The sequence below is a fragment of the Eptesicus fuscus genome, chromosome 5 (assembly GCF_027574615.1).
Source record: "Eptesicus fuscus isolate TK198812 chromosome 5, DD_ASM_mEF_20220401, whole genome shotgun sequence".
NCBI lineage: Eukaryota > Metazoa > Chordata > Mammalia > Chiroptera > Vespertilionidae > Eptesicus > Eptesicus fuscus.
In genome coordinates this window covers 59,905,827-59,922,355 of record NC_072477.1, presented here as the reverse complement: position 1 = coordinate 59,922,355, position 16,529 = coordinate 59,905,827, and the positions used below count along the sequence as shown (strand labels likewise).

The 16,529-nt window shown below is 39.7% G+C and overlaps 1 protein-coding gene across 3 annotated transcripts in view; it reads left to right on the top strand.

The window, feature by feature from the left end:
• Positions 1-16,529, top strand: part of SLC12A1 (solute carrier family 12 member 1) — an 85,116-nt gene that overhangs the window by 26,078 nt on the left and 42,509 nt on the right. For all 3 annotated transcript variants that reach the window (XM_008143117.3, XM_008143116.3, XM_028147679.2), the window contains exons 9-14: positions 4,952-5,036; positions 7,887-8,038; positions 9,189-9,296; positions 9,612-9,735; positions 11,507-11,608; positions 13,615-13,770. In XM_008143117.3, the coding sequence (XP_008141339.2) occupies positions 4,952-5,036; positions 7,887-8,038; positions 9,189-9,296; positions 9,612-9,735; positions 11,507-11,608; positions 13,615-13,770 (727 nt within the window). The remainder of the gene's footprint in view (positions 1-4,951; positions 5,037-7,886; positions 8,039-9,188; positions 9,297-9,611; positions 9,736-11,506; positions 11,609-13,614; positions 13,771-16,529) is intronic.

The window sequence follows — 16,529 nt, the reverse complement described above, 5'->3', positions numbered from 1 at the left end:
GAGACCAAGTGAGAGGGGGTTGCCCTAGAATATAACTCCATGAAAGTGGGGTTTTGCCTTTGGTTTTGTTCACTGCTGTAACCTCAGAGCTAGTAAAGCTTCCATAAATATTTATTGAGTGAATGAATAAAGGCTTCAGGATTTGTTATACTAAGGACCACAGTGCCTCGGTAAGTTTTTGAGCAGAAATATGGCATAAAAAAAGATTAAGCTGAGGCTCAGAAACATAACGTTGCTCAAAATTATTCAAGTGGTAAATATGACTGCTTCATGAGACTTAGCTGTGGATGTTGAGCTTCCAGTTTCTCAGATTTGGAAAAGTATCAGATGCCACTGATTTAAGCTTCTATAAACGGCATGTACACATTTGAATGAAAGACTCCTGTGCTTTTCTCAGACTCCTTAAAGACAAGTTTTGTATTAGATGCTTAGTAGTCAGTTCAGCTCAGCCAACACTTACTGAGCCTGCTTACACCAGGCACCGGGGAAGCAGAGGAGACCTCAGCCCTCCCCTCCAGGAGCTCGTGGTCTAAGGGGGAGACATAATTACTCTAATTGAGTCCTAAGAAACAAAAACGGATCACATGCAAGGTAAAGGAGAAACAGTAGTTGCTGTCCCTAAAGAAGTGAGGGAAGGCTTTCAGAGGAAGGACATTCAATCCAGATTTCAAGGACTTCATTAATAGAACAAAGAAGAGAGGGACAATCAAAACAGAAGGAATGAAATGCAAGAAGGCACAGAGATAGATGCTACTGATGGGAATTAGTTTACCTGCAGAACAGGGCACACAAGGAAAATATTTGCATCAATATATTAATAAACATTTATAAAGGGCCTTCTCTGTGTCCTGGGCACTCTGGGAGTAAGCAAAGAACTAAAAAAGATCGCTACCTAAAAAGGCAAAACTTACAATTTCTTTCTCCTGAGGTAAATGCTAACTTAAGTTAGGGATGCTGTATTAGTACAGATTTTTACTTATCTATCAATCTGTAACTGAGAAATCACTAAGTTTGATTTTGCATGTGAAAGAAATGAAGAGGCTATCTCATGATTTTTAGGGCACAAGTGGTAATAGCATTGCTATAAAAAGGTGGTTTTTTTTTTCCTTTCCATTTAAAAATACTTTGGTGATTTTACTATTAAGCTTAACTTTCAGCACATACCCTCATTTATACCAGTAAATAGAACTCAGAAGTCCTTTAAACTACAGACAATAGAGTTTGGATATTATCCCAAAACTAGCTAGAGACACTAAGGAAGTTAGATCAAGATTAGATATATGTTTTAGAGAGAGCCTGCTATCAGATTGTGAAGGATGGATAGTGTGCTGGAGGCGGGAGGGGGAGAGAAGGAGACTGATAGTAGGGAGACTGGAGGCAAAAGATCAATTAGAAGATATCACAGAAGTCTGGGCAACAGATGACATGGCCTTGAATTAAGGCTATGGCAGGGAATATGGATCAAAGGGGTCACCTTTTATTAGAGTTAGAAGAGGAAATGAAAAGGATATTTTATTTCACTATATTTTGCAGTAAAAAAAACCAAAAAACCACAAACATTATACATCACAGCCAAGTGTACACATACAAAATTTTCCTCAAACAATTCTTTACTGCAAATGCTGTCTTCTGATTATTTTCACATCAGTGCTGTAATAGAATAAAATACAATAGAGTATTCATTTCATGCTGGTGCAACCTACTGAATTGATTGCATGGTATAATAGATGAGAAAAAAAGAGGTTCATATTTGGCCATTGAGGTTGAAAAGGCAGAAGGATATCAGATTGGAGATTTCTGGGTATGTATCTATTGTGTTTTATTCTATTACAGCACTGATGTGAAAATAATCAGAAGACAGCATTTGCAGTAAAGAATTGTTTGAGGAAAATTCTGTATGTGTATACTTGGCTGTGATGTATAATGTTTGTTTTTTTTTTACTGCAAAATATAGTAAAATAAAACACCCTTTTCATTTTTTGAGTCTGGAGCTCTAGAAAGGAGCTAGAGCAAGACTGGAAGCCATGGCATGCATGAGTTCATCCTGGTCTGTGCAAAAGGGAGGAGAGGAGAAAACAAGGCAGCACCCAGGGAAACAACATTCAAAGTAATGATGGTGGAGAAGGAGTCCTTGAAGAAGAAAAAGAAAAAGCTGCCTCAGACATAGGAGAACCCAAGACAGAGTGGGGTCCTGAAAGCCAAGGGAGAACAATGCTTTGAGAAGTAATATTTCTCTTATTCTTACATGATCAAAAGCCAGAGTGGTCAAGCATGTTAAGGACTGAGAGGTGGCAGCATATTGGGAAGTGGCAAGGAAACATCAGCACATATTTCTCTCTGAGTGAAATTTAAAATAATCAAAACATCATGGACTCCCTTCAACTTAGTAAACATTTATTTTTTTCACACTATAAGAATATGTACGATGTTACCTCTGCTCACAACCCAGCATTCTTCTGAAGATGGTAGTCAATGAGAGTTGGCACAAAGTTCCTTCCTGAACCTTCTATTTGTTAACATACTCATTGATAATCTGTAAATGTGTGCCTGGAAGAAGATCTGGGAGATACCAAGACTAATCAAGACAGTTAAGATGCACTTTCAGAGATGCAAGATTAGGATATGGTTGACACACTACAAAAGCAGAAATCCAAAAAATATATATACTAGAGGCCTGGTGCACGAATTCGTGCATGGGTGAGGTCCGGCAGACCTGCCCTGATGGGAGCCCATTGGGCCCAGCTGGCAGAGGGGAGGGGCTGCAGGAGGTTGGCCAGCCAGTCCCGCCCCTGATTGGGGTGTTGGGGGCCGATTGGGGGCCAGGCCCGCCAAGGGTCGGGGGGGGGGGGCGGTGATCAGAGCCCAGATCAGGCCAGTTGGCTGCTTCAGTGCAAGTCATAGTCACCAGTCATTCTGGTCATTCTGCCATTCTGGTCGCTGGGCATATATATATATATATATATATATATATATTTTTTTTTTTAATGAAGAAAGGTGAAGGAAAGTTAGATTTAGGTTTATCTCTGGGGGGATGAAAACTAACAATGAGAATGAAAACTAAGCATTTGTCAAAGTCCTGAGCCCTGTGGGGAAATGCAGCTATAGGCCAGACAATGTGAACATATGATCATACATTAAGATATTGACATTTTGATTTGTATCAGGTCAGTTTGACCCTCACGTAAATTCTAAATAAGTAATTTTAGAACTTGTAGCAGGTAGTTCTAAGTAAAATCTAAGTTTCTGGTTTTAGGTACAAGACTGCCTTCCATCTTCACACCTCTTATCCTTCCATATATTTTATCTCTTCCCATTTAAATCAGTTCTTCACATTTCACTCAGATCCCAAGAAATCCTTAATCAATAAGATAAATTTTGAAATGTAACATGAATTAGGAGATTGAGTCGGGCTCACTTCAGCCACGATTGTCTTCTTCCCTCCACGTGCTGCTCAATTGCACACACACACTGCCGCATTCACTTGGGGAGACAATAGCCTGGAAGGAAGAGGCTGCACATATATGTATTGGACCAGCAATTTTCAACCGGTGTGCCACAGAAACATTTAAAACATGCAGTACCTGACTATTTTGTCAGGGGCACTGCCTCTTTCCCCTTAAATTGTCAAATAAAAAAAATGCCAACAGCCAACACAACCATAGCTGTCCAGTATGAATGAATCAAAATTATATCTTTTTTTTTTTTTTTTTTTTTGCAGACTGGCAAAAAATTCATTTTGTGGTGTGCCACAGAATTTTAGTAATTAGTGTATGTGTGCAGTGAGGTGAAGAAGGTTGAAAATCATTGTATTGGACAGACCATGTGTGGAGATATTCCTGAAAGAGTGGGAAGGAATTAATGACCACAGAGTGACTCCATGGGGATGGCCTCCTCCTATATGGGGACAGACTGGCTTGATTATGCAGCTGTCAGGTTGAGTCTATAGTCACCCTGAGTTTACCTTTCTGATGGTTTTGATCAGTGGATTTAAGCTAAAAAACAAAGAAACAAAATAAACCACACTTTTACTTTAACTGCATTGATTTCTTATTTGTATTGATGAGTCTTATGTCCTCTGGTGGGGGAATGAATACCTATTGAGACTATGCTTCCCTCAATTCAATATTTATTGACTCCTACTGTATGCCAGGCACTGTCCTGTACAATCAATAACTATATTAGAATCTCTATTTAATAATCCCCGTTAAGTTGAATTCAATTATTTAGAACTTATGCTGCTTGGAATTGATTATGATATGAGTTAGCCCCTGCAAATAGGATATAAAATGTTATATTATATATGATGTGAGTTCAGCTCAGTGAATTTTTATACACTTATAAGCAAGAGAAAAGCCCATTTCTGGTATAAGCTTAAATTTGCCTCTTTATTCATGCTTGCTTCTGGAAATTAAATATCCCCATTGCAGTCATTCCTGAGCTAGATTCCAAAGGGAAAATTTAAGGGATTGGAGAATTTAGCAGATCAACCTTTGTGCTCAGTCAAAAGTGATTTTTTTTTTAAGGCAAGCTTAAGCTTAGTATAAAACAAACACACAGAGCGATATCGCCAATGTGCCGGGTATGGTTGGATATTTCTCCTAATAATTTCAGGTTTTATGAATTTGCATGGAATTCACAGGAGATAAAGGAGAGAGAGAGGCATTAGTGAGTGAACTAACTGGTATACTTTTCTATAATAGCTCCCTCCTGGACAGTTAGAGATCTCTTCTTTTCAGCGCAGAATTCTGCAGATTTCTTCATTCACTCTCAGAACATTATCTTTATCCCCCCAAACACTTGAGCTCACCATTTTGCTATTAGCTTGATCTTTTCTAGAGTACCTGCCTCAGGAAGTGTAGCCTAAAAAAATTGAAAATACAGAAATAACTCCAACTGATCTCTGTTTCTTATTCCACCCTGTCTCCTTGTACCTCCACATTATTTTTTAAAGGATCCCCAAGATGCCATCCCCAGAGGAACCATGCTGGCCATTTTCATCACCACCGTCGCCTACATAGGAGTTGCTATTTGTGTAGGTAAGTTGTAGGCCTCTGATGTTGGTATCTGATGGGTTTTCATGTCCAGTGGATTTTCGATAGAACATAAGTAGCATATTTTCAAAAAGGCAACTATTTTAATTCCCTTCTTAGATACTCTAGAGGTTTGAATGCAATGAAACTGTAACCCAGGTGTCTCTGGGTCAGGGACAGGGCAGAAGTGATCAGATTGGTCAATGTAATTGAACACAAAGGGTCCCCTGTCGCTACTCTAGATGATAGGATTCCTACTGCCAAGGAAACCATCCCTGCCAGCACCCACCTCCCCTGCCTGAAGGCAGGTGGGGGACAGCGAAAGAGAAGAGAAGCTGGATACAAAACAAAACAAAGCCAACAACAAAAGCCTTGGGAAATTGTGAAAAATATAGAACTGATGACTCTGTCCCCTCCTTGCACTGCTGTCCTTACTATGGAAATGTCACTGCCACTGATCCGCAGGAAATCAGAACAAGGCCCAGCTGCCAGCAGTGTGGGCAGCCAGTCCCTACATTACCCAATGAGCAGAAAATATGTGGATTCACCTGCTATTCCTAAGCTGACTCCTGTTTTACCTGCTGCCTGCAGCCACACCTCCTCCTGGTTGGGGTCACTTCACTTGTATGTAATTATTAGAGAGGAAAGAATGTAGAACATTCAGAGAAGAAAACTATTTTCTTTGCTCACTAGGGAATACAGCTCCAGGCTGGATCATTATGGGAATCCAGACGACAATTTTACCAAAAGGCACATCTCGGTCATCCTCTGTTTACTCTGGAGCAAATTGGGAAATACATATGTCTGGAGTTTGGTTTCTAAAGAAAAAAACAAAATAATTCACTTAGTTGCTTGTTTCTCTCACTGCTTCTTATTTGAGGAAATTGGATAATGTTGTTAATGGTATTGTGGTGGCATTTCCAAGCTTAGTTACATGTAAAGAGATTTTATTCCGATGATTTAGTAAATCAACATATTTTTAAATATCATTGAAATCACTCAAAGTTAAATTTCCCACATGGTTTTCTTTCTCACACAAAGTAAAAATAAAGGAATAAATAAACGTATAGACCTAATTTCAAAGATTCTTTTAGTTTTTGCTCCTGTTGGATGGAAAAATCAGTGTTTCTATACTTTTCCCAGAATAGGAGAAGGATAGTCATGGGTCCATGGCTTGTCATTAGTGTAAATAATGGTTCATGGCATGGCTTCATGGGAATTTGGGGAGTTCTATTATGCAGAAGTCAAAATACATGATTTAGAAAAGTCAGCTCAACATAAATAAACAATGCAATGAAGTAAAATCTGGGATGGATCATTCTTGATAACCAGCACCCATAATTTCAAGTGTTTACGCCAAGCTGGCAGACCACTATATTAAAAAAATCTCTGCACTGACTATTTTAAGTGGTTCTTTCAACTTGCAGATTCTATGATTCTTAAGTCTTTCCTGGATTTAAAGACTATGAATGTGCCCGAGGGTTCCCATTAGATCCTACCTACCACAGGACCTCTCTTACAGTTATTCGCAAGGAGTGAGAACTCACCCTGGCTGGAGTTTGAAAAGCAAAAAGAACAGTTTTGTTGGTCGGCATCAGTATTTATCCTTCAGGTAGTTCAGAAAAGTTTGTATATGTTTCATACCTATGTTCACATATTTCAATAACCTTATTAAATACATAATGTCAGATTATAGTTAGAAAAATTCATAGGGAATATTGGTGATTAAAATATATATATTAAGGATCTTTAAAAAGTTCATAACTCCAATTCTGAGAATCTATCCTAGAGAAATATGTTAAGATACAAAAAAATATATATGCATAAAGATGTTCGTAGAATATTTATAATAGAAAATAATAAGAACACCTAAATGTATGAAAAAAATGGAATAAACTGAGGTAAATATTTGATAGAATATTATTTGACCATTACTATTAATTAAGAAATCTTAATATTTTATCCCCAAATATTTTATTATTTAAACCATTAAAATTGTATATCCTATATAATAAAAGGCTAATATGCAAATTGACCGAACTGCAGAACGACCGGTCGCTATGACACGCACTGACCAACAGGGAGCAGATGCTCAACACAGGAGCTGCCCCCTGGTGGTCAGTGCGCTCCCACAGGGGGAGCACCGCTCAGCCAGAAGCCAGGCTTACCACTGGTAAGCACAGCAGCGGTGGTGGGAGCCTCTCCTGCCTGTGCTAAGGACCCCTTGGGGGATGTCTGCCTGCCAGCTTAGGCCTGCTCCCTGAGAGGGCACAGGCCAGTCTGAGGGAATCTCCCTCCCCGCCCCACAGTACATGAATGTCGTACACCAGGCCTCCAGTCAAGTATAATTGTAACTGTTTAAAATAGTATGCAAGGAATATCATTAGTTGAAAGCAAGAGCTTGGTTCTCTTAATTACTGGAATTCAATAATGCCATCCCTTGGTTCTCTCACAAATGAGACAATAAAGCCTATTTGAAAAACACCGAATCAGTAGCACTAAGCCAGAAATCTGAATTGAGTATGTACTATGTGCAAAGTACTGTTTTTGCATTTTAAGGGATCAGAAAGTAAGGTATTCCAACCGGCAATAGTCTTACAGAGACAAGTGAGAGCTAGGACTGAAACCACCCAAGGCAGTGCAAGTGGCAGCCTGTTAGACACAGGGGGTGCCCCCAGGCTTCAGAGGATGGGAATCCTCAGGTACCATGTCCCAGGGAGCATTGGCAATGAAGACAGGATAGTCAATGCACCTGCTCAGATTCAAAACAAACTAAGTATGTTTTCGGAAGAAACCCCTAAGGGAAGAGAACTCTTACAAAGCTAAAGAAATGACAAGCCACTGTTGTTTCCCCAGGGGCCTGTGTGGTCCGAGATGCCACTGGGAACATGAATGACACCATCATTTCTGGGATGAACTGCAATGGTTCAGCGGCCTGTGGGCTGGGCTATGACTTCTCAAGATGTCAACATGAACCATGTCAGTATGGGCTGATGAACAATTTCCAGGTTCGAGCTGCAGTAATTATAACGATGTTGATTGCCATTGTTTTCATTATGATAACATCATGTATAATGACACTTCAGACCCTGCAACTGGTTGATTATTGATTGATTTGAATTCAGCATAGAACAATTGGTGTGAGAGGGAAGGGAAACATACAGGCACACATGTAGCAAATCCGGGGGTTACATTTACTGTGGTCGGGGAGAACAGGCACTTGTGTGAATTGCACCACCAGGGAAGGATCACCTCCCGACATTGTGTACCTCCCAATCAATTGTGCAAGAGTTCATGGTGGGGAGGAGAGACAGATTAGTTAGCATGGAATGCGTTTCCTGCATGGGCTTCGGCTTAGGAACAGCCTCTCTGGTGGTCCTGGAAGACAAGGCCAACAGGGAAATTGTGAGTGGCAGAGGGGCAGGGTGGGGGGGAAATAGATGAGGGGGAGAGACAAGGGAAGTTGGGAAAACTGTAAGACTTGAAACATAGTAATTTGTCTAAACAATGAGTGAGCAGAAGGAGAAGCAAATTTGTCATGAAGGCTTCATTCATCTATTTTAACAACCAACAAAGAGAAATTAACTCAGCTGAAGTCATTATTCCAAAATATGACTTAAATGGACAGACTCTCATCATGTCTAAGACCTCAAATTGTGTTTAATGAGCACAGAAAAAGCAAAGGTTTACAAAGCCTCTAGGCCCAGGAAGACCAAGAAAGACTAATGCCTTAAAGGTCTGGTAAACAGCTGAGTCCCTCCCCAAACCTTATTAAAACACCACTTTCTGTGAGATAGAATTTCCCATAATGAAGGAAATACACAAAGGACAGAGGGGGGAAATGCTGTCAAAACCCTTGAAACCTCTTTCTTTATTCTTTCTAGTATCTTCTGGATGTATGGTAGTGAGCATTTATTATTTTTATAATCAACAAAAAGGCCATTTCCATCTTGAAAACAACAACTCGAGAATGAAATGAGCAGGAGAGGGAGAAATCTGATTAGAAGCAATTAGCTTATTCAAGAAATTTCAAAACACAGAAAGTGGAAAGGAAAGCATTTGAATAAAAATATGGCTATTTTTATTTATTTGCTTGTCCGTTTGTTTGTTTTTATTGTCCATTGGATGAGTTTCCTGACTTGAACCTCTCTTCTCAAGGTCATGAGCATGGTGTCGGGGTTCGGCCCCCTCATCACGGCTGGCATCTTTTCTGCAACGCTCTCCTCGGCCCTGGCCTCCCTTGTCAGCGCTCCCAAAGTGTTCCAGGTGATACAGCGCATGTGTTTCTCCCCACTGCTGTTGCCCGCTGACCATGGATCAACCTGAAATATTCCTTCTCACCGGCAATCATTTTCCATCATTTGCTGAAACACTTTAATGTTTGCATCTGGCTCAAATGCTATGTCTGCCACATAGTCAATATCGATTCAAATAATATAAAGAATGATGAACCTCAGTGTTAACTTGTGCCTCATATTGTGTATCACTCCATCTTTCGCCCAGTCTTCTTGTCTGAATCACCCAGGGAAAACGACAGCACAGAGATACAAATGATGAGTTTCTCCTCTTCTTTCCCATTAGGCTCTATGCAAGGACAACATCTACAAAGCCCTGCAGTTCTTCGCAAAAGGATATGGGAAAAACAACGAGCCGCTGCGAGGATACATCCTCACTTTCGTGATAGCCATGGCGTTCATCCTTATTGGTTAGTAGTGTTCTTGTTCTTACCCAAAGCCAAATAACTCTTCTGCTACTCATAAGGTTTTCCTTTTAGCTTGAAAAGTTACCTGCTTTATGTTCAATATTCCATTGGGGAATAGAGGAGTCTGTCTAAGAGGGAAATGAGAAAACTTTGAGGGAAGAGGGCCTTAAAAGATCTGAGGTGGGCTTCGGGCGTTCATCTCTTTGAATCTGAGTGTTGGAAATTCATCCACCCAAATGTAACTGAATCCATCCCCCAACCAGCCCGTTATTCTCTAAGCCCAGAGTCTCCCCCAGCTGCCACTAGTCGTTACATCATCTAGCCCGGCAGCTAGCAGGACAGTCAAAGAGTCTGTTCTCAAATGCTGTCCGTTGACCACCTGTGTCAGAATCAGAATCACCTGCAGGTTTGTTTAAGGGCAAATTTTCAGGCACAACCCAAGTTAGATTCAGAATCTCTGGTGACAAGGAATCTGCATTTTTCACAAGTTCCTCAAGAGATTCATAGACCACTAAAGTTTGAGAACCACTTAAACTAGATTTAATCTCATCTCCTGCTCCCTAGACACTATAGAAACAGCTACATAATCTTGGAGAGGCACAGGCATCAATGTAGCCTGCACATTCCTCACTGCTCCCTAAGGCATCACTTTTGCTGGTGAGCTTAGAGGAAAAGAAGCAAGAGGTAGGGATGATGGTAGCTATGCGTAGATGGGCGGAGCCTTTCTCAGCACAGAGATGCCAAAGGATGAGGGCTCCTTCTTAGCACATAAACTCAGGAAGTGGCTGTAACTCATGAATCCTTGCAAGATTCCCACGAGGTTGAAGATATTTGTTATAAGGTAACAAGGTTTGTTAGATTTTTTTAAAAAAAATTAAATTAAAATGTAATTCTGTAGAGATGTTTCGGTTATGTAATTTAAGCGTTAAGACTTCGAATTATTGCCCTTTACTGCATTTAAGTGGTCAAATAAACAAAGTTTTAAAAATTGTATACATTCAATGGTATCTTTAAAAATCACTCTTTTAGAACAATGCAGATTAGCTTCCAGGTGTGTGCCAGCTATTTTTGCCTACCTCCTTGCTGGCCCCCATGTTCTAAGCCACACCCAGCTGCCCCCTGCATTTCCATCACTGAGATTGATAGACATCTGACATTCAGAGAAATAGGACTACCTCTAAATTATTTCTTCTATCACAACATAAATAATTCAGCTAGGATTAAGTCATACTGATGTTTAGCTATAGTAGTAAAACATTTTTTTACAAATTTGGTAGAACTTCTCTAGAAATAACTAACAAGGGTTCTGAAAGTCAGAGAGAGCAAGTTGAGTACTTGCAGAGAGATTTCCAAGTAGGCATTTCTGGAATTTAACTAATCTGGCACTCTGCGGAGCCTGGGCGTGCATAGCAGATAAAGAACACAGGATTTGGCACCCCTGGAATAGCCACAGGGGCTTATCATCTGCCCATCCCCAAACCCTCTACCCATTCCCACTCAATTTTTAAAATTTTTTTTGCAAGTAGAGGACTTGATTGCCTATTTTCAGATTGGTAGGTTTTCTTGCTTCTTACTGTATGGAAAAGAAACTCTGGCTAAGAATAGGTCTTAAAATGAATGCAGCCCCAAAGAAAAATCACTAATTTCTTAAACTTTGACAGATGCTAGCTATGGTTTCAGCCTCCAAATAAAGTCAAGCTTCCAGGCTGCAACAGCTGTTCAGCCCCTGGTCTCATCACTCAGATGTACATGCTCATTTCTGCTTTGTTCACAGCGGAACTGAACACCATTGCGCCCATCATCTCCAACTTTTTCCTGGCCTCATATGCACTTATTAATTTCTCCTGCTTCCATGCCTCTTATGCCAAATCCCCCGGTAAGTTGACTTTTTAAAATTAAAATAAGCCTAAGCCAACAATGGTTAGTGTCAATAAAATGAAATGAGTCAGTGAAAGTACTTAATTTGTTTATCTGTTTCCTTATATCCTAGTGGGCAGTGCAATCCACTTTGTTTGGTGAGTTGGGGGGGTAACTTATGCAATAGAAAAAGAATCATTTGAGCAGTGGCCTTTCTGACCAACCGTAAAGTCAATTTTCTCCTGCGGCAATAAATTATTCATTGCAAGAGAAACCACATTTATTTCAGCAGTAGAAAAACATCACTATTTATTTCCTCGGTGAAAGTGACCACAGAAGTGGAATAAATGTATATATTTGAAACTTCCTTACTATCAATTTGTTTCCTGCCCACAGTGCAGAAGAGAAGGATGAGTAGCTCCCATAATTACCTGCTGAGAGTAGTCAATGCAGATTCACAGTGAAGCTGCTGACATCCCTGCGCTCTCAGACTGTGATTTAAAGTGGAGCAAAATTCACACCCGGGAATCTTCCACCATCTAGTCACTTATCACCTCTAATTTGCTCCCATTGGCCAGTAGGATTTCTTCTGCCTTTCCACCAGAACAGAGACTTGTCATTATCGACCTTCAGAAAGTTCTTCGCCATGAGGACTTTTATCAGGGATATAAACACATTTCCACTGTCTTAGGGCCTGCCACAGTTGAAAACGCTGCTGCCAGTAAGACAAAAGGTAGATGGAAGGGGAGCCTTCATCCACCCAAGGCCACTGGGCTCCGGAAAACACTGAGGACTTTTTGTGTCTGTTGTGTTGTCTTCTTTTAAGCAGAGAACAGAAAGTTCTAGTCAGAGGATACAGCAAATCATAGAAATGTGTGCCTCCATGCCCTGTTACGTTCGTTTTTAAAGTAATAGAGGTTGCCAGGGGAAAGATTGAAAAGGAAAGAGGAAAAGAGGAAAAATAGGAAAGCGCATAGAGGGGGACACATAGATACAAAGACCCAGAAATTGAGACTCTCCCCCACCTCTCTCGTTCTCTCTCCAAGCCTCTCTCTCTATTGCATATACATGCGCATGCACGCGCGCGCGCGCGCGCGCACACACACACACACACACACACACGCATGCACGCATGCACACACACATGCACGCACAGCCAGACTTGCAAAATAAGGGCATTCCCCGTGATGTTCTCAAAGTGCTGTATCCATCTTGTGGCCGTTTAGGAAACTGCTCCAGAAGACTGAAAGTTCTGTTGCGTTTTGGCCTCTCCAAATTAAAATGCACTTCATCCAGAGGCCAAATGTACCCTTCAAATCAGAGCTTCCCCATCCTGACCTCACCGTCTCCCAGCTTCTTTAATTTCAGGGAACTAATAGTAAAACATGGGAAACCCCCTTGCATATATGAACCGTGAGAAATATTTTCATTGCAAATGCAAAACATATTAATGCATCTGGTTTAAGAAGACATTGCAGACAAATGTCTTCCTCTCTTCCCATTAATTATTATTTCTGAAAGGGCAAGCATCCTCCTCTGGAGGTAAAGGAAGAGCTAGCAGGAAATGAATAGATTTACTTGATGACTGCTCTGCTTTTTTCATGGGAAAGTAAGCCCATTGTCTTAACCTTCTCTTCCTTGGCCCACCAAGGAATTCCTCCACCCTCCCCACAAGACCCACTTCTCCATCCCTCCTGCCTCCTTTGAACTCCTCCTGGCATAGATATGAGGTGCTCAAGGTGTTGTAGTTTGGGAAGACAATCAGGGGACACGCAGGGAGTCAGGAGGGGCCACGAGAGACACATTTTCCTGTATTTCACAGCATCCTTATTTGGTGTAATTACACCTCCATAGGCCAGGGATCCAAGATCACAGAAAACTAATAGCAGAGTTGGAAACTTGACCTAATTCTTATTTCTATGCTGGGAAGAAACATGTTACTTGTATTCTGATCATATGCAATGGCATGATGGTGATAGTGTGGAAGATTTTCTTGTGCACATAGATTTGGTTTTTTACTTTCAGGATGGAGACCTGCATATGGGATTTACAACATGTGGGTATCTCTTTTTGGAGCTGTTTTGTGCTGTGCAGTCATGTTTGTCATCAACTGGTGGGCAGCTGTTATCACCTACATCATTGAGTTCTTCCTCTACATCTATGTGACCTATAAGAAGCCAGGTAAGATATGAAGGACTCTATCGGAGAGGGTTTACAAAGCAGTTTCTAACTACCCCTTTATTCAATAACCAGGTAGTGAGCAGCTCCTGTGTACTTAGGTGTGCCATGTGTATGGTGGATATTAATAATATAATGTAATATAACAATAAGTAACTTTGTTGAGCACCTATCATGCACTCAAAATAATGTTGCACGTTAAGTATTATTATACCCATTTTACAGATGAAGAAACTGGAGTTCAAAGAGTAGACCACTTGCCAAGGTAATGGTCAGTATCTGATGGAGCTGACATGTTAACTACAGTGTGTATGAGACCAAACCCCACAAGCTTCTCATTACATCACCTTCTAATGTCCTAATAAATGAGATATAGTCCCTGTCCTCAAGGAGTTCACAGATCCAGACATAAGCAATGAACTATGTAATATAATAAATTAATATAAGTAGGTAAAGTGAAAAGGACATGAACAAATTGCTGAGAAAATGAGAGAATTGGATAGATTGCAGATGGGAGAGGCTGGAGACCACAGAGTCAGGTACTTCGATCCAGTCTCAGGGATCCGCACCCCCGCCCCCAATTCCCTTACTCTTAATCCCCAAGTAAAGCAGAGAAAGTAGCAACTACCTTGGAGGGGCTTGTTTGTTGCTTATTCTTATTACTTCATGTGTTTTTATCAGGTATATTTACATATGGTAAAACTCACCCCTTTTATTTATTTTTCTGGGGTTCAAATAAGTCCACCTTTATTGAAGTTATATAGAAATGTGGCTTTAATGGTTTCTTTCCTTTTCAATCAAACTGAGATATAAAAATCTTGATAATCTAGCAAGATAATCACAGTGCCCTTGATGAGTTAGGTTAGTGGTCGGCAAACTCATTAGTCAACAGAGCCAAATATCAACAGTACAACGATTGAATTTCTTTTGAGAGTCAAATTTTTTAAACTTAAACTTCTTCTAATGCCACTTCTTCAAAATGGACTCGCCCAGGCCGTGGTACTTTGTAGAAGAGCCACACTCAAGGGGCCAAAGAGCTGCATGTGGCTCGCGAGCCGCAGTTTGCCGACCACAGAGTTAGGTTAATGCTCATGTGCCTTTTGCCATTTGATATCTAATTGAAGAGAACGTTTTGAAAGGATAGCATTCATTATAAACTGGATGGTGGAGTGTTTCTCTCACAGTTTCCTACTTTGGGTTAAGTATTTTGTAATTGGAATCCCAATGAACTTGAGTGATACTTGCTTCAACTCACCCCTTTTACATGTACAGTCTATAATTTTTTACAAACTTACAGTCTTATAACCACCACCACAATCAAGACAGAGGGCATTTCCATCATCATTATAAGTTTCTTGACACTTCTATGTAGGCAATCTTCCCTACAACCTAACCCCTGGCAACCACTGCTGTCCTAATAAGGACATTGCCTTTTAGAGAATATGACATGAAATCTATTTTATATAGACTGTGAGTCTTTCCTTTCACTTGACATAATGCTCTTAGATTCATCCATGTTATTGTGTGTATAAGTAATTGTTCCTTTTGTTTCTGAGTAGTATTGCATTGTGTGAATATGTCTCAAATGTTTTAAAAAATCTATTCACCAGTTGATGGACATTGGGTTGTTTTCAGCTCAGGGGTGACTATATATAAAGCTTCTATAAACATTCACACACAGGATTTTATGTGGGCCTATGTTTTCATTCCTCAAAGGGTGAGATTTCTGATTATATAATAACTGTAGATGTAACTTTATGAGAAACTGCCAGAGTGTTTTCCACAGTAGTAGTATCATTTTCCATTCTTACCAGCAATAAATGAATATACTACTTGTGCCACATCCTTGTCAGCACTTAGTATTGTCAGTTGATTTAAAAAAATAATAACATTCTAATAGATGTGAAGTACTATCTTACTGTGGTTAGGCTTGCATTTTCCCAATGACCAATAATGTTGAATGCCTTATTTGCCATTGATATATCTTCTTTAGTTAAGTGTCTCTTTAATTCCTTTGCCCATTTTTGGAACTGTTTTCTTATTATTCAGCTGTGAACATTCTTTATAAATTCTGGGTGCAAATCTTTTACAGTATGTGTTTTGCAAATATTACCTATAGGTTTATAACTTGTATTTTTTATTTTTCTTATAGTTTGTTTTGAAGAGCAGTTTTAATTTTTATAAAGTTTAATTTATCACTTTTTTCTTTTATGGTTTGGCTTTTTGCTTCTAACCAAGATATTCTTCCCTAATCCATTGTCACAAACTTCTAGAAATTTTAATGCTTTAAATTTTGAACTTATGTTTGTTATCCATTTTTAGTTAATTTTTGTATATAATGTGAGATATGCTTCAAAGTTCATTTTTTTATACACATTCAATTGACTAGTAGGGTTTTTATAAATATAAATTAAATTAAGGTATGTTAAATGCCTGGTGCATAGTCAACACTTAATCAATTTTAATCTTCTTTATCAGAAGATAATGATCCCCCACCATTTCTGTGACTCTTCAAAGCAAGACTGGGGAGATGGCTCTGTCTGCCATGTGGAGTGAATCTGTACATTCCATCAGGGACTTTCTCTTATAAAAATTAGATAATCCATCTAATATTTAATTTTTTTAAGAAAAAAGCAAAGTATGGTAGTGTTTACCTCTATTATTATGAAGATTAGGTCCTAAAAGATCAAACTAAAATCTTAATAATGATTGACCCTCTTCATGGACACCCAGAAGTAAGAATTACTGAGCTATTTAGTTCT